This window comes from Typopeltis vanoorti, chromosome 7, assembly GCF_054136105.1.
Source record: "Typopeltis vanoorti isolate ZY-2024b chromosome 7, IOZ_Tvanoo_1.0, whole genome shotgun sequence".
Classification (NCBI taxonomy): domain Eukaryota; kingdom Metazoa; phylum Arthropoda; class Arachnida; order Uropygi; family Thelyphonidae; genus Typopeltis; species Typopeltis vanoorti.
The window spans coordinates 152,999,003-153,022,282 of record NC_143555.1 but is presented as its reverse complement, the minus strand read 5'-3'; the positions used below and the strand labels follow the sequence as shown (position 1 = coordinate 153,022,282).

Here is a 23,280-nt window from a genome sequence, read left to right as displayed (position 1 = left end):
GTTGCTTCAGATTAAATTAAAGGTTTTTCATTGAAAATATTTTTGCTACTTTTATATAAATTTGCACTTTTAGGAGGGAAGAAAAAATAATGAGACATTTTGGAAACCGATTGTAATCTATTGCATAAATTCCATGAAATTTAGTATCAGAACAGAATTAGTGCTTTAGTTATCCATCAAACTGGATTACAGAAAGTGGTAATATTAAATGCCATGTAATAACAACACAATCCTATATAATATGGAAACAATGCCACTTCATTCTCCTAAATGAATAAAGCAACAAGAGAGAGAGATAGACATAAATCAAAACTGCTTAATGATCAGTATCACTGAATGCTGTATGCAAACTTTGATATTTGAAAATATTATTTCTACAATCTTTGTTACTATATTTGCTAAACAAGAACAAGTTTGGAAAATACTTCTTTTATTAAAAAAATTTCTGGTCAGCACCACTCATCAACACAGGTCATCCAACTATGGCTCGGAATGGATAAATGCAGAGCTGAAGTCTGCAGCAGTGCTTGGTGCTCATCATGAAGAGTGGTGGTGGTGGGTAATGAGGAGGTTGTTAAGCCTTTGGAATACCTGAAGATCAGATATGACAACAGAATCTCTCACTTATGAACAGTTGATCACTTTTTTATTTATTTTTATGTAGCTCCCATCCATGGAAGATTTATTTGTAAACCGTGTCAACACAGTACATCGTACTGTGGGTGGGTGAGCCAAGGATCTTTTTCTATTTTCATTTATTTTATATATTTTTTACTTGTTTTATACTTAGTCTGGAAACCCTGCTCTAGAGACTAAACGTAAGTTTTTCAAGTCATTTCAATCCTCCAGTAAGTGGGATGGTGGTCTCACACCAGATGACGAAATTCATCTCCCACTTACAGACAATCACAAACATCCATGACAATAGCAGGATTCAAACCTGCAGCGTATTGGTTGGAGGGTAGATATGCTGAGCACTTGGCAAACCAGGCCGGCAAAATTACACAGCGTTATTTGCGATAACAGAAATAATTTTTCATGATTGTTATTATTAATTCATGATATGTACTCTCAAGGGAGTATACAGGAAACCATAAGTAAGATTAAAATATTACTAACTGCCTGTCAACAATTTTCTTTCCAATCAATCTGTTATTTGTGAGGTCTCCAATATTGTCAGATCTTACATTTCATTAACTGAATCAATCCAGTTGAATCTTGATCTTTTCCTGTCAAGACACCTGTCAAAGTAACTTTTCCTCTTTCAATCTGTTTAAGTGAATGTTGATAAAAAAAAAGGAAAATGTCTATGCAATTATTGATGAAAGCACAATGGTAAAAGGCCAGAGAACAAAGAGAATATCATGAAAAAGACAGTTTGCTTACATGGAGTCCTTCACAGGACAAAGCATGAGCTCAGAGTATTGCAGAAATGTCAGATGATGCCAGAGCTAAGGAAAAAAGAGGTGAGAAAAAGGAACGTGATAAAGTGAAAGAAGAGTAAGAATTTTTTTTTTTCCTGTGGTGAATCTATGAAAGAGGAGTACTTAACAAGAACATGGTGAAATTTTATTTACCTAGTGAAAAAAATTTAATGATATTCAGTGAAACTATCAGGACTCAAGTTGTAAAAGTGAAAGAGTGTTTTGACTGGGACTAATGACTTGTAAGGTAAAAAGTATGTTATGAGAGAAAATATCAAAGTTGTTGAAAGTAGTAAGAAGAGTGAGAGAATAAATATTGTGTCCACTGCCATACAGTAATAGAGATGAGTTGAGAAGTGCCATAACTGCAAATGAGTCAACATGAAAGGTGTGCAGTTTGTTGACCTTTGAATGGGATTTGATGAATGGAAAGACTTGTGTAAGGCTGATGGATTGCGCTTCAGTGGACTTGGAGTTAAGTCAGAGAAAGTATTGTTCACTGAGGGTGTGAAAGTGCAAGTCAGAGAAACTAGAGCTGTTAAGAAGATTGCAGGTATGTATGCAGATGCCATTGAGGTGAGTGAGCTGGAGAATAACCAAAAAAAAATTGCCTTTTACCATTGTGCTTTCATCAACAATTACAGACATTTTCTTGCTTTTTTTTTTTATCAACATTCACTTAAACAGATTGAGAAAAGTTAGTTCGACAGGTGTCTTGACAGGAAAAAGACCACAGGAAAGATCAAACCAAAAAAATATGGAATCTAGTCCATAACAAAAATGAATTGAGTAATCACTACAAAGTGCAAAGGTAATTGTGAACTTAAGGGGTGTAGTGAAATTCATACATACTAGTGCCAGAAGCATAAGGAATAACAGAGAGGATATGTTTGTCATTGGTTGGTGCAACCTCATCAAAAGTTACAGACTTTAGTAAGACTTGGTTGACAGCAGATGATGTACATCCTTGTCTCACACCAGATTTAACATTAAACCATCTTCCCGTACTTCCTTCAATTCTAACTGCTGACTTACAACTCAAATAAAGACTAAGTATTGCTTGATATAATGTCCCATTGACACCAGATAACTGTAGCGTATTGAATAGCTTCTCTCTTGGCACCTTGTCATATGCCTTTTCCAAATCGACAAAACTTAAATACAGATATCTGTTATATTCCCATGCTTTCTCGACTATTTGTCGTAAAGTGAAGATCTGATCCTGACAGCTTCTATTTGGCCTGAATCCAGCTTGTTCTTCACCAAGCTTTTCTTCCACAATTCTTCTCAACCGTTTCTCAAGTATATTTGCATAGATCTTGCCAGGAACACTCAGTAGGGAAATACCTCTGTAATTCTCACATTGTTTTATTTCCCTTTTTATATATGGGTACTATGATAGCTCTACTCCAATCATCGGGAATTCGTCCCTCTCTCCAGGCTTTCTGAACTATGCAGTGCAGCCACTGTAAGACTCTTATACCCCCATACATCAGCGTATCTGGTCAAATATCATCTACTCCTGCTGCCTTTCCACATTTCAAGCCTTTGATGGCTTTTTCTATTTCAAGTATAGATATGTATTCCTGACTGCATGCCCGGTCAGTGTTTTTTACCAATGTGCTGTCATCACTTGTTTCATTTAGCAGTTTTTCCAAAGTAATTACTCCATACTTCAAGGATATCTTTTTCTCACTTTTTCGTGTCACCTTTATCATCTCTAATTCCTTTTACAGCACTCTTTCCTCCATTCCTAAGCTTCTTCAACAACCTCCAGAATATTTTGCCGCCACCTTGATATTTATTTTCTATATTCTTGCCAAAGTCCTCCCATGACTTTTGTTTAGCTAGTTTTACACAGTGTTTAGCATTCTTGCATTTGTCTCTATATTCTCTAAGAGAACAAGCTGACTTATTTGACAGGACCTTTTGATATGCTTTCTTCTTTTCCTTCACTGCCTCTTTAACTTCCTTTGTCCACCAGGGAGTTCTGATTTTTTTATCCTTGCAAACAACCTCACCACATGCCTCTCTGGCAGAATCAATCAATGTTTCCTTCAGAGTTTGCCACTGAATCTCTTCTTCTTCTTCCTAACATGGAATATAGGCCATGTGGCCTGTTCCGGTCTCATGCCATCTCTTTCTTTGTCTTCCAATTCTTCTTTTTCCACTTATTTTGTATCTGTATAATATTTTTGGTAGTCTGCTGTTGTCCATTCAATTTAAATGTTCTAGCCATTTTTGTTTATACTGTTTTATGTAGTAATTAATTGGTTTTATTTTCAGGGATTGTAAGATTTCTTCATTTGTTTTGTGGTCCCACTTGGTATATCCAGCTGTTTTTCTGAGGAACTTCATTTCTGCTGTTTGAATTCGTTTTTCATCTTTCCTTTTCATGGTCCATGTTTCGCTTCCGTATAGTAGAGTTGGTTTTGACAAGACATTATATAGTCTGATTCTAGTGTGTTTTTGTACCAGGGATGGCTTAAATATACTGTTTATTATGCCATTTACTTTGACAAAGTTTGATATTTTAGTGTCTATGTCTTTTTCTTCTTCGTATGATAGATCACATCCCAAGTATCCGAAAGTGTTTACTTGTTCTAGTATTTTATTATCTATCACTATTTTACTTCTTATTGGGTTTTCTTCTTTGAATGCCATTATTTTTGTTTTTTCTTTAGATATTGTCATATTATATTGCTTTGAGATATCATTTAATGATTTTAATGATCTTTGTAACTCATCTTCTGATGTAGCTAATACTATTGATCATCTGCAAATAGTAGTGTATCTATCTTCATTTGCAGGGTCATTTGTATACCAAATGGGTTATGCTGTTTCCAGATTGTTAATATTTCATTTATATATATATTGAAAAGCAGAGGTGAGAGGGTACATCCTTGTCATACTCCTCTTGATATATCTTTCCATTCTGAGGTGTGTTTTAACTGCTATTTTATTTTCTGTATATATTTCTTGAATAGATTGTAAAAGTTGGTTTGGTATGTTTAAATTGGTTAATATTTTAAACAATTTTTGTCGACTAATTTTGTCAAAAGCTTTTTCATAATCAATAAACGGCACGTGTTTCTTTTTGAAATTCTCTTTTCTATTAATAATTTTAAAGTAAAAATTGGATCTATGCAGGATCGGCCTTTTCGGAAGCCATTTTGTTCTTCTAGTAATTTGTTTTCTACAATTCTGCTTAGTTTCTCTTTTAATATTCCTGCATATATTTTATATCCTGTATTCAGCAGGCTAATTCCCCTATAATTATTGCAATTGTCTTTATTTCCTTTTTTATAGATTGGGATGACCAGTGCTTTTTTCCAAGAGTTAGGGGTTTTTCCGGACATCCAAACCATATTAAAAAATTTCAAAAGTCTTTCATTAAATTTTTCACCTGCATTTTTGTATAGTTCTATATTTATATTGTCTTCTCCTGGCGTTTTCCTATTTTTCATCTTCTTTATTATATTTTTCAGTTCTAACATTGTGATATTTTCTATTAGGTCATTCTTTGTCTTATAAAATTTTAATTCATTGTTCTCATCTGTCCAGAGATTTTGGAAATAGGTCACCCATTTTTCTAAATCTATTGTTTGTATTTTTATCTTTTCTTTTATTTCTTTATTCATGTATTTTATTACTTTATAGGTTTTGGGTTGTGGCTTAAATAAATCCTTTTCTAGTTCTGTTACGAAATTGTTCCATCTTTCTCTATGTTTTTTCCTTACTTCTTTTTGCAATTGCACTATTTCTTTTATACTCTATTTCTGCTTCTATTGTTTTGGAATTTAGCCATTTCTGGTAACTGTCCTTTTTGGTTTTTATTATATTTTCTATTTCTTTGTTCCAGTCTCGTAGTCCTCTTTTTCTAATCCATTTGTGCTTTATTCCTAAGCTTTTGTGAGAATTTGTTTCAAATTTTCCCATTCATCTTCTATGTCCCTTGATTCATGTGTGGTTTCTGTTTTTAAGTTTGTGCATTTTTGATATTGTAGTCTAACTTGAGGATCCTGTAATGAAGAAATTTTGTAGCTTGGCTGGTAAGAATTTTCAATTCTGTGTGTTTTTAGCCACTTTGGTTTAAAACGAATTTTTGCTGATACCGTATAATGATCAGAGTTTAATTCAAAGCCTCGATATGCTCTTACGTCTAAAATTAACTCCGCTAATTTAAAATTTGTGATAACGTAATCAATTACTGATTTGTATCCTCTGGCTGACCAAGTATATTTATGTATTTCCTTGTGTTTAAACATTGAATTCATTATTCTCATATTATTATAAATGACAAAATCGCGCAATCTGCAACCATTTTGATTACATGTATCTTCGCCAAATTTACCTATGTTTGTTTTGTATTTTTTGTTTCCTATTCTGGCATTTAAATCTCCTGCTAGCAGTAAATAGTCAGTTTTGTTTGTTTTATCTATGGCATTCTGTAATTCTTTATAAAATATATTACTGTCTTCTTCTTTTCCCTCTTCTGGTGCATATGCACCAATTATTGTTATGTGGCCTCTTAATGTCTTGAGTCTAATTTCTATTAGTCTTTCATTCAAATAGTTGTAATATACAATATTGTTCTTTAGAGATTTATGTACCATAATCATTATACCTGCTTTTGCTCTTTCTTCTTTTTTTACCCCACTGTAGATTTGTATATAGTTGTTTGTTTCTTTTGTACCTTTTTGTTTTTCCTTTGTTTCTGTTACTATACATATCTTTATGTTAGCTTGGTTTAGTTGTTTATCAAGTTCTTCTTTGTGTGCAATGCTTCTCACATTCCATGTTGCAATCTTCATTATGTGTTCCTTTTTCCAATTTCGTTTACCGTTTCCTGGGTTGTGGTCTTTTCCCTGACAGTCCGTGCGGCTTTTCTTTGCATGAAACTTGAAAGTATTTTGAATTTCCCCAGGGCAGGTTACTCACCTGTCACTGGGTAAGTCCAGTGGTAGGGCTGCTACCTAATGCCTCTGGACAGGCAGATCTAACAGCATTTACTCTGTTAGGATGTTAAGGTTATACCGCCCATACTCGGTCGCCAGTGCCTCGTTTGTACTTTTAGAACAGGATGGACCACGGGAAGGTGAGGTTGACATTTGAGTGGGAGAGGCTATGTATTGCGCTTCACCACCCCTTCCACCCCTGAATCTCCAAGGTTTGATTCCTGTTCTCAAACTCTTTCATTTTTTCTTCAATAATCTTTGTGTATTTTAGTCTACAATTCACATCTGAGAGCTGCTCAACTTTTATTCGCTTTAAAACTTTCTTACATGTTATTCTTTTCAATATGAAATTCAGTTTTATCCTGCTCAAGACTAAATAGTGATCACTTCCAATTTCAAATCCTCTGTACACTCTGGTGTCCTGCACCAGGGAGAAAACATCACTATCAACAATAACATAGTCAATGAGACTTTTCTTATTCCTTGCCTCTTCTCTCCATGTGAATTTGTGTACATTTTTAATAAATGAAACAAGAAGCGACAAAAAGCATTCAATATTCAAGAGAAATGTCAGTGTATATACTGCTTGAAAAGAATCATTACACCATAGTGTGAGGACCAAACAGCCATGTTTCCTTTCACTATTTCATGTTCTCCTTTTGCTGCAATGACTGGAGCATCAGGTGACTTTACCTGATGCTCCAGTTCATCTCGCAGATTTTAATAGGTTGAGATCAGTGCTCTGTGGGGACCAATCAAGTGTGGTGATGTTCATGTCCACAAACCATGCAGTTATAGCAGCCACCTTATGACATGACACAGTGCATGATCTTGCTGAAAGAGACAATAGTCAGTTCTGTAGGAATGCCACAAGGTAGGAAGCATTGCACTGTCCAGAATGTTCAGATACCTTTCAGTGTTCGTGGCACTTGTCCATCTGCTTGGTAGAGGGTTTTAGAGGGTTCCGGCCCTGTGAACGCACGCTGCCACAGTCAAAAATGCATACTTAATCCCTCATTAGAAATGCTCAAACAATTCTAAGGGGAAGTTGAGGAGCAGGGGGGGTGGGAAACGGAACCCACACGAATAAATAAATGGCAAATTTGTCACAGAAAATGTCATCTGCAGTGAATATACTGCTGGGTTCACTGTTTGAATGTTAGTTTACCAGATTTATATAGATAAATCCTCAAAAGCTTTTTATTCCCCAACAAGGAATAAAAAGATAACAATCAACTGCTACTATTTGTGATCTTTAACTCATATTGTTATCTAAACTTGTGCAAATTCTATCGTAGATTTTTATGGTTCGTGGAATGAAAAATTTTAGTTGTGTGTGTCAAAAACTGACTTGTGGAACTGGCTGGAAAGAAGGAAAAAAAAAATATATATATATATATATATATATATCATCATCATCATCATGAAATTCCTGATAGTTACCCTGGGGATGTACAGGATAATTATGATAGTGCTAAATGAAAAATTTACACCGTTACTGACTTCCAATCAACAGTTTTCCTCGAAATTAATCTGTGATCTATCAAGATTCCAATGTATAAATAGATTTATTGCCTTAATATTTCATCCTTGTTACATTGCAATAAATCTAGTTTTACAAATTTTTTTCACACATATTGACCATCATTCATTTCATAAAAATATCCAACACATTTTCTTAAAAGGTTTAATCATCAGCCTTGAAAAAAACAAGTTCCTCTAGTTGGTAACTAAAATTGAAATTATAATGTTGTTTAAGTTAAGGGATATTACATCCCATATAGTTTCTTAGCCGAATGAGAAACTCAAAGAGTTTCATGCCGAATATAGTAGAAAGCCTTTGGCTCTTCACATATCTAAGAAATTATAATGGTTATTTCTTCTGGCAGTCTAGCATTATGGAACCAGAAATGTTACCATGAAAATGCATAGGCACCTGGTTTGTGTAATACATACACATATATGCATAGTACATACAAATTATGTCTGTAACTCACATGTGTAAAGAAACCTTTTTTTTATTTTCTCATTGCAGCTCGAAAAAATTTTCATACATTTGTGGACCAAACTGAGGAGAAGTCTGCATTGATTTACAACTACAGCCCAGTATACACAGGTTTACAGAAATCAGAATTTGAGCAAAGCTATTTTTTCAATGTGTCTTTATTCTTCTAAATAACATAGTTTATTTCCAGCTATCACATGGTTTAATTCAGGAATGTAAATTAATGGTTAAGCTGGAACGACTTACTTGTCTAGCTCAATCAGTTTAGCTTCAAAAAAAAGAAAATGAAATGTTGCCTTTTATAAATAAATAAAATTCTACAGCATATATATCTTGCATGTCTTAGAGATAAATTTTTGAGAAAGCAACTCTGAATAAAATTACAAAAGTGTACCTTTAATAACATAAGACCTCCGGAATAAAACATCAGTTCACATGTCTGTGTTTAAATTCTCACCATTCTGCTGAAACTTACTGTTGAGAAAAAATATTTTGCTTGGCACACATTCATTTATAGGACTATTCTTATTATATTGTGTAGTAAAATGCAACAACTGTCTTGATAACTTAAATATGTTCATTAGAACTAAAAAAATTGCTACAAAACTAATGTTATCAGATTTCACTATGATCACTGTGCTGCTTAATCCTTACATGAATTGAGAGAGTTAAACTGAAATAAAAACATATAGCAAGTTTGTTTTGCCGATTTTCTTGGGTTACTGTAACCAAATGCAGTTGGACCTGGTGCATTTTTGTTACAAAAATGGAAAAGAACAATCCAAATTGAGAGAGAGAGTGAAATGCCACCATAAGAAAACATTTCTAAAATGTAATTATTTGATAAAGATTTCTTGAGGCAGTATTTCACCATTAGGAATCATTCTGAAGAACATTCAGTTCTCGTATCTGACTAATTTTTTTTTTTTTTTAACTACAGAATTCTCAGTTTTCAATAAATCTTCTGTAGGCAAGTTGAATCACTTTGAATATTTTTTTCAAAAATGCCTCTTAAACTTAAAAGCAATATTATACCCTCTACACTTGATTCTAGTTACTATATTCGACTCTAAAAATCAGAATTCACTAATGCCAACAATCTTATGCCAAAATATATTCACCAAGGCAAAAAACTCAATCTCTTTGTTCTGTTATTCATATAATAGACATAAGCTACCTCCTGGCTTTTTCATATACTTATATCTGTAATCTGCTGGTCTCAATTGGGCAACTTTCTCTTTCCAGTCCCGACACACACACACACTCAAAAATGCCCAAACTCCAAGTATACAGATCCATCCCCTCTCTTTCAGATTATCATCACATTTACATATCTCAGCTGAACTTTCATATATACACTGCTCCTCCCATAACTTGATTCTGCATTAGGTCTCACTGCAGTAAATAATTTCTCTAGGATCATAATGCGGGATCCATTCAAGTGCAAGCCATCAGACTCACTTCACAGATCCAAAAGCTCACACCCATTTCTTCTATACAGTCTGCACATTGAATCACTTGCTATCACAATCCTTAATTCTGTACTATTATATCATGGCAATAGGCAAAGTTTTTTTCTCTAATTCTTTTTTTTTACTTCTTCCAGCAATTCTTTTATCTCCTCCTCACACTATATTTATCACACTTAAATCGTTTGTTCTTGTGAGCACTATCGTCTCTTTTCTTTTCTGTTTCTTTATTGAATTCAGCAATCCTTAACTTTTGCACAGAGAAAGCTCAAAGTAGTGACTCCATCATAAAGTGCAAATTTAATGAACAAATTGTTGTGCTATATTACTTCTATTTTCTTACATTCTGACTTACCTCATTCTTATTATTCATTGATATCTTCTTCCCAACTTCTGCACTTTCCTACCTCTTATTGTTCTGTTTATTTTTCATATTCTGTCCGAGTTTTCTTTAAACCTGAAATTTCATATGTCAAATTATCTTTATTCGTATCATCACTATTTGTTTTGTAATGCTTTTGCTCAGTGGGGCAAAGATTCTCATCTGCAGCTATGTTAGCTTTTGCCTCTCTATTCTTCTTATAAATTTTTACTGCATTTATTAATATATCTGAAGAGACATTGTTAATTTAAAATTAACTGTCTACAAATATATTAGTAAATACATAAAATACAACACATGATTAAAAACCACAATAATATGCTAAAAATACACTCACTAATCTAAGAAAACTCAATAAATATTTACTTATCAATATCACCTATTTTATATAGGCACTTCAAATCCACTCTCAAAATAACCTCAAAACAGACTTTCTTAGTAACTGTATAATCCTTTCCTAATATAAAATTCATTTCCCTTCTTCCCTGTGAGTGTTCCTCCTTCCATTCTATATGGCGGCAGCAAATTCACAATCTTTACTCTATCAATTCTTATTTGCTTTTACCAGAAACTCTCTCATATCTTTTCACATACCACACCTGCTAGATTATTAGTGACCATCAACATAATGATCTTTCACTTTCCCTCGCTGCTAACATCTTTAATCTTAGTCCCAGGAGAAACAATTTCATCAAGTGTTTCTCAAGCACTTATCATGGAATCTCCATACTGTGAAAAATTTCAGTTTCTAAAAATTAGAATATCTTGGTGATTAAATTATGTATAAGGATAAAAATCTGAAGAATTCACCAAGTTGACAAAAGAATATTTACACTGAAAATCCAGCATCTGATTTTGATAGCATTATGCAAATTTACATAATATGTACAATCTGTATAAGTTACTTCTACATCACACTACTTAAATAAGCTATTAGAGATCTTTTATTTCACAACATTTTCTTCTAAATATATTTTAAAATCATAGTTGAAGTAGCAGAGCCTCTGCAGTCAGTGATATCAACATCCTTTCTGGGTGGAAGGAACCTGGGTTCAAATCTTATCTGGGATGCAACAGAACTTATTGCATCCCAGATGAGATTGAAGGTGAGTTAACAACTTCATAATGAGATGAGTTCTCCTCTTCCTCATGAAACTTAGGTTTTTTTTCATCCTACAAGACAGAGCAAACTGGCCAGAGAATACCTGCAATTGATAGACAGTAGACCAGCTTAACTGTCCTATATTGCATTAATTAGGTGTATAAGGACAAATTACTTGGACATAGCATGCCAATAAGCCTAACACTTAAGGGGAAGATGAAATGGGAGAAGAAAGAAAATTAAATGTGGTAAGGTATTAATAATCAAACGTTCTTAGATGATGAGCTGGCCAAGTGTCTAATTAATGACTGTTAATGGCAAGTCAGGACTACTTTGGAAATAGAAGAAAACAAAAGTGCTGTACAGAAGTCATTATAAGTCAGAGAGATTGTTTTTGGAATCATCTGTAGCTTTTAAACATAATCCAAACCTCAACAAGTATGGCTGTATTATTTACTGAAAATCTGGGAGAGAGTCATTTTAAGATCAAATTAATATTTGTTTTCTTCCTCTCTTTATCCAACAATAGAAGACACCAATTAGGACTCTAGCTTCTTCTGTTGTCCATCTTTTTCTTTTAAACTAGTCCCACTGTTATACCAAATTGTTGCTGTTTCATGTACTGTAACGAACTGTTTTTGTACTCTGAAAATGCTGGGATATAATACCAGCAAATAAGTTACTAAATATTAATTATTTTCTTATTATTTTGTATTGTGAATGAATACTGTTAGATAAATTAACATGTACTGCCAACACATAAGCCTTTTTACTTGATTAATGACTGTGTGGAATAGAAGCATAAACAACCAAGCATGACTAATGTCTATATCAAGAATGTTGTTTTATTATAAATAACTTTTTATGAAGAGCAAATTTATTATTTTTGACTTGATATAACTGGTTTGTCTAAAAAGAAACAGGTCTATTTAGTCCTGCTGATATTTTGTATGGTTTTAAACCATCATCTTCAGTTATACTCATTTTCTCTCTCTCTGTGTGTGTGTGTGTAATATAAGTTCAAAAAGTATCCAAATTACCATACATTTCAATACCAAACATGCATGATTATTATGACACAACAAAATATGTTTGTACAGATTTAGGAAAATATCTGTTGGTTGCTGGTTGTTGCAGTGAGCCAATGAAACTAAATGTATTTTCCTTCATGGCAGTTTGTGTCCATAAGTTGTTTTTAGTAAATTATGAGCCTCCATAGCTCACTCAGTATAGATGAAGTCCTTTGATCGGAAACACCTGGGTTCGATTCCCATCCATCACGTGAGGAGTCAACGAAAGGTGAGTTAGCTGGTATTATATGGAGGTAGGAGGTTTTTTCACCTGGAAACTTGGATTTTTTTGTCCCTGAGAACAGACAAATCAACCCCATGAACACACAGATTACAGTCAGGTAAACTTAAAAACGGTCCCTCCCTCCCAGCCATAGGCCTGATTCATAATGGGGGGAGAGGATCCCCCATTGGCTCACCCTGTAGTTTAACATATCTAATGCACCTATAACTTACCTTATATTGGTGAAACTGGATGTACAATCCCTATCCGTAAAAAAAAGGACACAAATGGCACATTAAATTTAACAATTTTGGTGAAGCAGGCATCTCAAATCATGCTCTTAACACACTACACCAAACTGATTAGAAAAATACATGTTCTTTACATCATACAAAAACTTGGTATGAACAGAAATTTAAAGAAGCCTATGAAATTTTGATTAACCACCCTAATCTTAACAATAATGGTGGCATAAAAATCCAAGAATTTGGATGGCAAACATTCAGCTTACTTAGTTTTTCAAGTTTTCCAGCAAATCCTGATTTTAGGACTCTAAGCAATCATTTCAACTTTTATTGGCCATCATCCATACTGTTTTGTTTTAATTTATATGTATACTTATATGAGTAACTTTGTGTGAACATGTTGCTCTCTAGCTTAATTTATTTTTGTAACCAAATAGATAATACTAATAACAGGATTCTAATATTTATGCAGTAAGGTGTTTTTTTTTTCACCAGAAGTAAAGCCATTAGTTTTAATGGTTGGCCAAATCAATGTAACTTGAGCATATCATGTAGATTGTAGTGCGGCTTGTTTCTTTGTACATGTATATACTCCAGATGATGACCTTAATGTGAAGGTCAAATCGTTGAGTGATTATTTTGGTTTATGTTAACTGAAGTTTTACTTTAACATGATAGTTGTTTCCATAATTTTTATAATGAATTCTGATCACCATGTAACCATGAAGGAAGGTATTATAGTTATTAATGACTATAGCTATTCATTTACTATAATGAAAGTTTATAATATACAAAAGAATGGTGCCAACTGTTCCTCCATCACAGATGGCTAAATCTAACAGATCTGAAAGATTACTTTTAACAAGCAATGATCTGACATTTATGTTGAAACAGTGTCGTTGATATTAAAAAATATATACTTAAAACTACTCTGATCATGCTTTATGTGGTTGTTTAAGTAGTGTTGCATGAAAAATTCAGTCTAATTGCTTTGTTAGATTCTGTGGGTGATGCATTATGGGAAATGCAGTCAAAATTCATGCCTATCAAACCACAGCTTTAAAGAACTAGTCTAATTCTTAAAGTCTGATCATTCATAAATTTTTTTCAGTACATTCCATGAATATTATGAGTTCAGAGTTTCTATATTTCCTTTATTAAGTAATCTACAGCAGCGCTTCCCAAACTGTGGGCCACGGCCCCCTTGAGGGCCGTAAGTTTTGTTGAGTATTAACTTAAGTATTTCACGGCCTGTGAAATAATGAAAACAAATTTAAAGTGTTTTAAGACTAAGTAGATTTTTTTAATTTTAAAAGAAACATATTTAATTTTTGTTATTTATTATTTCTTTTTTTGTTCTTTTTTATATTTTAATGGAAAAAATTACACATTAGTGTTGGTTCACAAATTTTGCTTCTTGCATATTTCGGCGATTAATGAATATATGCTTATTCTATAAGTTTCATTTCAAAGGTATTGATAAGAAACACAAAAAAGATTGCAAACGCAAAATCTTGACTATAAATACAATAAATATTATAATAATATATGTCTCTATATTGTGATTTTTTTTTTCAGATGGGGGTCGTGAAATATTTTAATTTTTCCAAAGGTTGGCATCCATAAGTTTGGGAAGCACCGATCTATAGCACCTATTTCCTGCAATTTATGCTTTCCACAATTTAAAATTTTCACCCCTCCCCAGGAAATAAGGAGTTTTTGTCATATTATACATACAGAAATATACATTAGATCATTTATCATCTATACAGGTAAAAAAGCAAACTATCTTAATCCTGTAATTGGTTTAGAACATAGGTTAGATGCCCACTGGTAATGAAATGAAGATCTTCTGAAATACTCATCAAAATTTTAAAGTTTTCCTTGTTTGACAGCACTCCTGATGGTGAAGCTAAAACATCTGTAATACTCTTCTGAACCTGACTAATTTTTATAAATAGGTTTGTATCTATGGGACTGGGAAGCAATTTACAAACAGATGTAAAATTGGACAACCAGTTATAATAATCTTGACTACTAAAGTCTGGAGAATTCACATAATCCAATTCACATGGAATAGTCTCTAAATGTGCATTTACTGCACTACATTTTTCATCCAGCAGCTGAGTTGTGGCATTTTCCATATACTGTATATCACTTATACTGGACTTATCTGGGCAGCTATTTATCATTACTATTTCACCAGAATGAGTCATACTTGCTTCAGTTGCCACACAGTTCTCAATCATTGGCTCAGGTCTCTGAGATATTCCATCTACTAATGGAGCTGCAACTAATGCACAACCATTAATCATAAAATCTTTCAGTGTATCACCTGTTGGTGCCATTTTACAGGATATAACTTCATGTTCAAATGGTGGTTCTAAAAGAATACTACTCCCTTCTACAATACTAGTACCATTATCTCCTTTTATTGATGAAGTACTGCCATGCTTTTTTGTGAGGTGAGATTTTAACTGTGTATGATGTTTAAATGAATAACCACAAACTTGACATTCATGGGGCTGTGATCTAGATTCATGCTCCCTCTGATGCCTTCGTCGACTTGAATTGTCAGCAAATCCCAAGCCACATAATTCACATTTGTATGGTCTCTTTCCGGTATGAATGATTTTATGCCTATTGAGGTCCGAAAGGTGAATAAAACTTTTATTGCAATGTGTGCAGTGATGAGCACGCTGCTTAGTGTGTACCAACATATGTGAACGCAGATATGCGGGTTGTGAAAATTTTCGGTCACATAGTTTACATTCATATGGGGTCTCTTTTCTGTGTGTCACAAGATGACGCTTAAGACAACTAGTCTGTCGAAACTCTCGATCACAGACTGAACACTTGTAAAGTTTCTGGTTACTATGTCTGGCTTTGTGCTCTTTCAGGGCAACAGCACTGGAAAATCCCTTATTGCAAACATCACATGGAAAAGGCTTTTCACCTGCAAATCATAAATATTACATAAATTAAAAATATGACAGAGAAAGCAGAACTAGAATTAATATTTTTATATTCTATTTATGAGAGAAAGAGCTGTGTACACTAGCATGACATTAAGTTTAAACTCACATGTAACTATAATAAACACAACATTATGCATTTCATCACTAAAACCTAAGCAATATCTTTGGGACAATAAAAAAAAAGATTAATTAATACTGGAAGAATTAAAAACAGACAATGAGCATGGTGGAAGAGATGTATGCTATTATTCATTTGTCTTCAAGCCAGTGTGTTTCTACAAGTAATATAGGCATGCATCTCATTGTCTGATGGCTGGAGATACAAACAGACCAAATTCAAAAAATAAAACAGTTGATCAAAGACCACAGGTATGATAGTTTTGAAGGAAATTACTGGGATGAACAAATGGCACAATGGCAGAACCATGTGAAAATGAAGATAATGGAAACAAACATGAAATCATTAATATTTGAGAATATGTAAAAGAGTTAACTGTCCTGAACCTATCCTGAATTTTGTTTAACTGATAAGACCTCTAAGGTCTTATCAGTTAAACAAAATGGGAGAGAAAAAAATTAGCAAAAAAAAAACTCTGATGGCAAACTTGATACAGTTAGGAGTGGCTTAGAAAACTATGTAAGAACTAATGAAACCAGAAACCTGACAAATAATAGACCAATCAGAAAGTGGACTGGTTAACCATATTGATTGGCATACCACAAATTGTAGATTTGCTTTCATCAAAACCAAAACTATGTGTGTGTGTGTGTGGGGGGACTGGTTCAGGATATATTACAAACCAGTACTTAAGGGAAAGTCTATCTATGTCTTGTTGGTAATTTGCACATAATTCCTTACACCTTTTAGTAATTTAAATTATATGTATGTTGAGGAGACACGAACTGTATATGCAAATTGCACATTTAAGGAGACAAAGAATAGACACGAAAAGAAGTATTTATTTAGACACCAATGAATTACCAATAATTTATAGTTCTATTATGTGCGTGTCCATAAGTGGTATGGGGCAGAACAAATTACATATTATCCTGTAATCTCTAGACATACATGTTTGTATTTATAATAGGCATAATTTGGGAAGGGGAAAAAAGAAACCTTATTAAAGTGAGGGTGAAAAACTACAGAAAGGATATATCCATTGAACGAATAATGTGTATCAGACAATTTGTCTGGGCATGACATGAATTACTTGTGTGCTGATAGAGCACAAAGTGAGCAAATTAACCTGTTCCAGATATGCTAATATTTTTCTGGTATCAGGAGATCATTCCTTTTCTTGTAAATTATAGAAGGATTAACTTTTATGCATTTAGGAATAAATGGATTTTTACCCACTACATCTATGCTTTCAGAAGGTAAGTATGAAAATGACTCTGTATTGTGAAAAATTATATCCCCTCCCACACAGATATTATTTACAGATGCAGGCAAAACAAAGAAGTCTTACTGTAGCATTAAATATAGTACATAGACAAGTTTTTAATTGCACTCATGTCTAAGAAACATGGGATAATTTCATAGCAAAATTGCTATAAAAAAAGATATCTTACAGTGAAGAGACCAAATAGATACAAAATTCTAAGAAATATGAATAAGGAGGTAAAAAAAAAAGTGAAACTTGGAATAATCAAAGAGAAAACCTGGCTGGACTTCTTCAAAACTTATGGCAATATATGATGGTAATGAATCTAAAAACGAATATAATACTAACTACTAACTATACATATAATAGATTTAGTTTAATCCTTTATCCCAGTGAGAGCAAACAAAGTTTGCGCCTGAAAATATCTTCAGGACTAAATATAGTGTTGTACTATCTTATCCAGTAAGTAGTGCAACACCAAGGCAACTCGTGGCAAAGGTGGAGCAAGCTACCAGGCACTTCTAACCCAGTATCTCCCATAATGCAAAACACATTTCCTATGTGGATATGTATACTGTTATGCATTAAAGGGATTGGCCATCTACCCAGACTAGTTTCGACCTTTATTGAGGTCTCTTCAGTGGGAGCCAGGCCCAGAGCTGGAGATACCAGGCAGAAGCAGTAGCAAGTCATCTGTGCCTATGGGAGTTGCCAAAAGGTTTATCACCTTTTTTCATCATCAAATACTAACTATACAGTAGAAGAAATAACATTACAAGAAATTAACAAACAATACAGCAAAGCAAAACAGGAAAATCCCCCGGAGAAGATGGAATAACTATAGAATGTATTAAATATGCATGTATCCTAATCATCAAATGACTTTTTAAATTATTTAACAATATCTAGCATCAAGGAAAAATCCCAGAAAGTTGGAATAAGACAATTATCATTCCAATATATATAAAAAAGGGGATAAGCACAACTGTGAAAACTAACAGAGGAATAAGTATCCTAAATACTGGTTATAAGTTGTATATTATCTTCAAAACTTAAGTTATATGTAGACAATAAACTTTGTGAACTAGAACAAAAATAGCTTCCAAAAAGAACAATTGTACATCAACCCAGCTTTTACATTAAAAATCTCAATGGAAAAACATTAGGAATAAAACATAGAAACACACACACACACAGCATATGTGTGTGTGTGTGTGTGTTTCTGTTTTCTGTGTATAAAGTCACCTGAAAGCCTTTGACAGTCTTATGGAACAAACTGTGGACTGTACTTAAGAATCTAATTTTCAAATCATTCCAAATCAACTGTTACTGCAATAACTAACAGGTATCAAAACAAACAAACAGCTGTAAGAATCAATGAAAAGGTACAGAATGGAAATTGATAAACAGAGGGGTCTGTCGATGATGCCCAATGTCACCACCCTTATTTAATATCTATATAGATGAAATAATAGAGAAAACGAAGAAAAATATAAAACCAGCATTTAAAACAGATTGTGGAACAATACTTAATGCCCTTTTGCTTGCAGATGACCAGATAATCATAGCAAGAAGTGAAAATGAACTCCAAAGATCAATATCCTCCTTAAACATAATTGCTAAAAAATTTCGAATGCAAATATCACCAAACAAAACAAAAATCATGGCTTTTAAAGAACTATCTCTTTATCAGAAGTAAAATCATGACTGAAAATTCAGACGAATCAGCTTGTAGCAGTTTATATAACTGACGATTCTGAGTAGAAGGTGAGTTGTTGTTGATTTACGCTCATACATAGAACCACACTTCACTGTGTAGGCATTCGAAACCGAAAATCCTACGAAATAGATTGGTTAATCCTTATTCCACGAGTGTCTGTAGATGCGTGTGTTAACAGAACTGGTTTGCCTGTTCTAAGAGACAAAAAAACCCAAGTTTCTGGGTGAAAAACCCTCTACTTCCATATGATGATACTGACTAATTCACCTTTATTCGAAAGAGACTAGATAAAGGTTCTTCACTACACGAACAGGAATCAAACCAAAGTCTTTCCAACCGAAGGGCTTTGTTCTATACTGACTGAGCTAAAGCAGATATACATTCAAATTTTTGAATTGCACACAAAGGGGTTACATGGCAGCACTCAACAGGATAAAAGGCTGTGCTAAGCAAATTGTGTTTGAAGGAAGCTCTTTTTGTGAAGGTAAACATCGTCTAGATGATTTCACTCAGAGAACAATTATTGGAAAACATGGCCACAGAATTACTGATATTGCCAGAGATTTTGGAACCGCACATAGCGTTATATTCAGGCTCTGGACAGCATTTCAAACAGTGGAATGTGTTCCAGAAGTTGCCCTCACTCTAGCATGGATCACGAAGACAGATTTTTGGGTATAACAGCAAAATGTAATTGATGCACCACCACAGGTCAGCTTACAAGTCAGCTCCATTCAAGCACAGGCATGTGGATATCTCGACAAATTGTGGCAAGACATCTGCAACAAGCAGGCCTATATGCTAGAAGGCCTGTCTATGTTCCTTTATCCACAGTTCATCGTAGAGCACGTTTTCAGTGGCGTTGTATCCATAAAAATTGGACAAGACATCAATGGGCCAATGCACTTTTACAGATGAGAGTCGTTTTAGTCTTTTCTCCAATTCTCAACAACACTTGATCTGGTGTGAAAGGTAACCACTTACCATTGCAAGAATGTTCTTGAAAGGGATACATATGACAGTGCTGGGGTCACTGTGTGCAGAAGCATTATGCCTAATGGACACACTGAGCTACATGTGCTGGAAAAAGGGATTATGACTGGTGAATAATATTGCAACGAAGTTCTTCAACATCATGTTCGATTGTTCCATGATGCTGTAGGCAAAGAATTCATTTTTACGAATGACAATACCATGTCCCATCGTACATGATACACGATCAGTGGAGATAATTCTGGAAACCGAGGATATTAATCAAATCAAGTGACCAACATGCTCTCCAGATCTCAACCCCCAGAACAGTTTGGAATGCAATAGGAAGAAGCTGAAATTTCCATCCAGAAAACAAACAAGGCCTTATCCTTGCTCTGAAGGAGGAGTGGGCCAGTTTGCCTCTTGTTATGATGTTGTTAGATCCTGAATGCAGAGCTTTACAAGTAAATTCTTTATTCAGGATTTAACATGATAAACTACTACTTGTTAAGGAGATATCTGCACATCGGCTAATAATTATAAAGTGTTGTTTTATGTCTTGTAATAATGTATAGTCCATGTGTGCGATATAGTGAGAGTTATTGCTAGGTTATTTGTAATTCCCAAGTAAGCTGTCTAGTACCTTGCGAAATTCTGAGAAAAGTTTATAATAGTAATCTGGAATAATCACGTATAATCGGTATGAGTCGAGCGTAGTGATGGAGGCTATACCTACGTGGAAATATGACGTCAGAGTGCCTACCTAGAATAATGTAACTGGACAGGTTAGCGAGAGTGTAGGATCACCCAAGGGGCATGAACGATGGGGTTCGTGGGTAAAAACCGCATTGAATAGAGGGCGCCCTCTATTCAATGCGGTTCTTTTCTTGAGAATGCTTGAAGATTTTCAAGTGGAGCTGATCGCGATACGACGACCTATGTGGAATCGAGCCTTAGCAGAATGTCCCATTGGAGAAAGTTTCCTGCGGAGCGGTAGACAGCATGCAACAGTCGGAAACGATTAGAAGAAAAAGCGTAGTACATCACCAGGCGCAAAGACAGCCGAAGAATATGCAGTACGGTAATCCAGACCTACATGAGATGGCGGCATGAAATCTGAAAGGATCCGGTAATGTAAGAGTTTTCGTTCTATGTTAAAATTTTGTTTAGAAGAACAAGAAATTTGTGTGTGTTGTAACTAAAGGACACTAGTAGAGAACTTTTAGTGAGAATTTGACTGAATTAATTAAGCCCTTGTGGAACAAAGAAGAGTTGTTAAATAGGCAGTGATTTGTGAATGGCTAGACTTGCTTAAATGAAATTTAGAATTAAGGTAATTATTGATAGAGTATTAATGAAAGTGTTCAATACGTATTCTGTGAGTAATTTGTGAAAGGAGTTATATAGTAGTAGTATTATGCTTAAACCTAATCCTTTCATAATTGAAGGATTTAATTTGCTCTGATTCATTTAGTATAACCCTTAACTTAGAGTGAATTTTGACCCATTGGGCATTTAAACTTAAATAACTGTAAAATGTTTTATGTTTTTCCAATAAACATGCTTTGTACCTTATACCTGAGTTATGCCTGATTACGAATTCAAACCACCACTTATGAAATTGAACTTTTTGGGCGGGAAGGAATTTAGATATAAGTGTTTAAGTGAGATTCGGTCTACGACTGCTAACTGAATCTGCACAGCGCTAGCGTGAGATAAATGATTGTGTGTATCCTTTTAAATTTTGAATTATTTCCCTGAACAAGAGTCTCTTCTGTTATAGGATATTGGCTGGCGCAGTGAAATATAAATTTTGCCAATATCCGAAGAGGAAACAAAATCTGAATTAGTATTTTAGGAGCACGACAATAGATTAGAAGGAGAGTTATTATAGAGGTAGAATAAGATATAACATAGAGAAATAGCGACATAACAATAGAGTAGCCGGTAGGACTTTGATTGTACAAAGTTTTGAGTAAGCAAAAGGATAGATTCTAGAGACAGTAAATTAATATATAATAAGATTGAACCTACGACTTACGAAATAACATTATATGAAAGTAAGGATATAACAACAAAGACAGCCGACGAATTACCGATTTAACAATGTTGTGAGAGCTACATTGCAATTTGGTGTGGACATATAATTTTCTGTGAGCACTGTACATTAATTCTTTAACTACATCCTTAGGAAATTTGTAACTTTTGTCATAAACGCTTATTAAATTACTTAAGGAATTTACAACGTACAAATGATATAAATTAAAAATAAACTTTAATCTATATTCCAATATTTCGGCAACGTCACGTTGCCATTTCACAGGAACTTAAAATAAAGACACGTGCATGCAGGAACTACACACAGTAACTGAGGACGAAGCAGGAAGCTGTCCTAAAAGTTCTAATGGTGCCCCCTAGCAGGCTATGTATGTATTCTTGGCCGTTGGGCTGAAGGTCTTCTGATGTAAGTCTCCCAAATTTGGAGCAGTCTCATGCAACCAAATTTGTTGAGGCTTCCTGCTTTGTCCTCAGTTACTGTGTGTAGTGCCTGCGTGCACGTGTCTTTATTTTAAGTTCCTGTGAAAATGGCAACGTGATGTTGCCGAAATATTGGAATATAGATTAAAGTTTAATTTTAATTTATATCATTTGTACGTTGTAAATTCCTTAAGTAATTTAATAAGCATGTATAACCAATGTCTAAGCCTTTCTGTAGTCATTAAACTTTTTTCATATACAGATAAAAAAAGTAGTTTGTCCTTAGCTTTTGGACACCAGTGTAGCTTGGATGTGCTGTATCATATACAAAAGAAGCTAGCACTGATATCAAAATTTTAGACTGTCTAAAGATAACAAGAATGATCAATAATATTTTCAAACCTAACCGAGTTCAAAAGCATACAAGAATAAGAGTTTATAAAGTTTTGGCAAGATCTTTTCTACTGTATGGAATTAGGGACAGTAGAAACTGCAGAAGGAAAAAAAGAATAGAAACTCCTGCATAGGACAGCAGGCTATACTCTCTGAGACAAAAAAAAAAAAAAGTACAGAAATATGTAAAGAACTAGAAACGGATTCAGTATTGGACAAAATATATGAATACCAAAAGAAGTGGATTGAACATATTGAACGAATGGAAAGTTCAAGACCATCCAAAAAAATATTCCGATACCACCCAAGTTGTAAGATACAGAAGTCAGAGATGACCAAAGAAAAGATGGAATGAGACCAGAATATGCTATTGGATCTAAATCCCTGAAAGGATTTAGATCCAGAAATTAAACGGGCATCATCAGTGGATCAGCATAATCACCAAATGAATCTAGAACAAGGAATTTATCCTGTTT

General features: G+C 34.0%; 2 protein-coding genes across 2 annotated transcripts in view; one reads left to right on the top strand and one right to left on the bottom strand.

The window, feature by feature from the left end:
* LOC150105222 (gamma-glutamyl hydrolase-like) overlaps positions 1 to 8,714 on the top strand; it is a 185,721-nt gene extending 177,007 nt beyond the window's left edge. Inside the window, exon 9 of the mRNA XM_090395541.1 lies at positions 8,418 to 8,714. Coding sequence (XP_090251667.1) covers positions 8,418 to 8,557 — 140 coding nt within the window. The 3' untranslated portion in view covers positions 8,558 to 8,714. The remainder of the gene's footprint in view (positions 1 to 8,417) is intronic.
* A 248-nt stretch (positions 8,715 to 8,962) lies between these two features.
* The window catches only part of LOC150105220 (uncharacterized), a 102,670-nt gene continuing 88,352 nt past the window's right edge, over positions 8,963 to 23,280 (bottom strand). Inside the window, exon 7 of the mRNA XM_090395540.1 lies at positions 8,963 to 15,834. Within this exon, the coding sequence (XP_090251666.1) occupies positions 14,669 to 15,834 (1,166 nt within the window). The 3' untranslated portion in view covers positions 8,963 to 14,668. The remainder of the gene's footprint in view (positions 15,835 to 23,280) is intronic.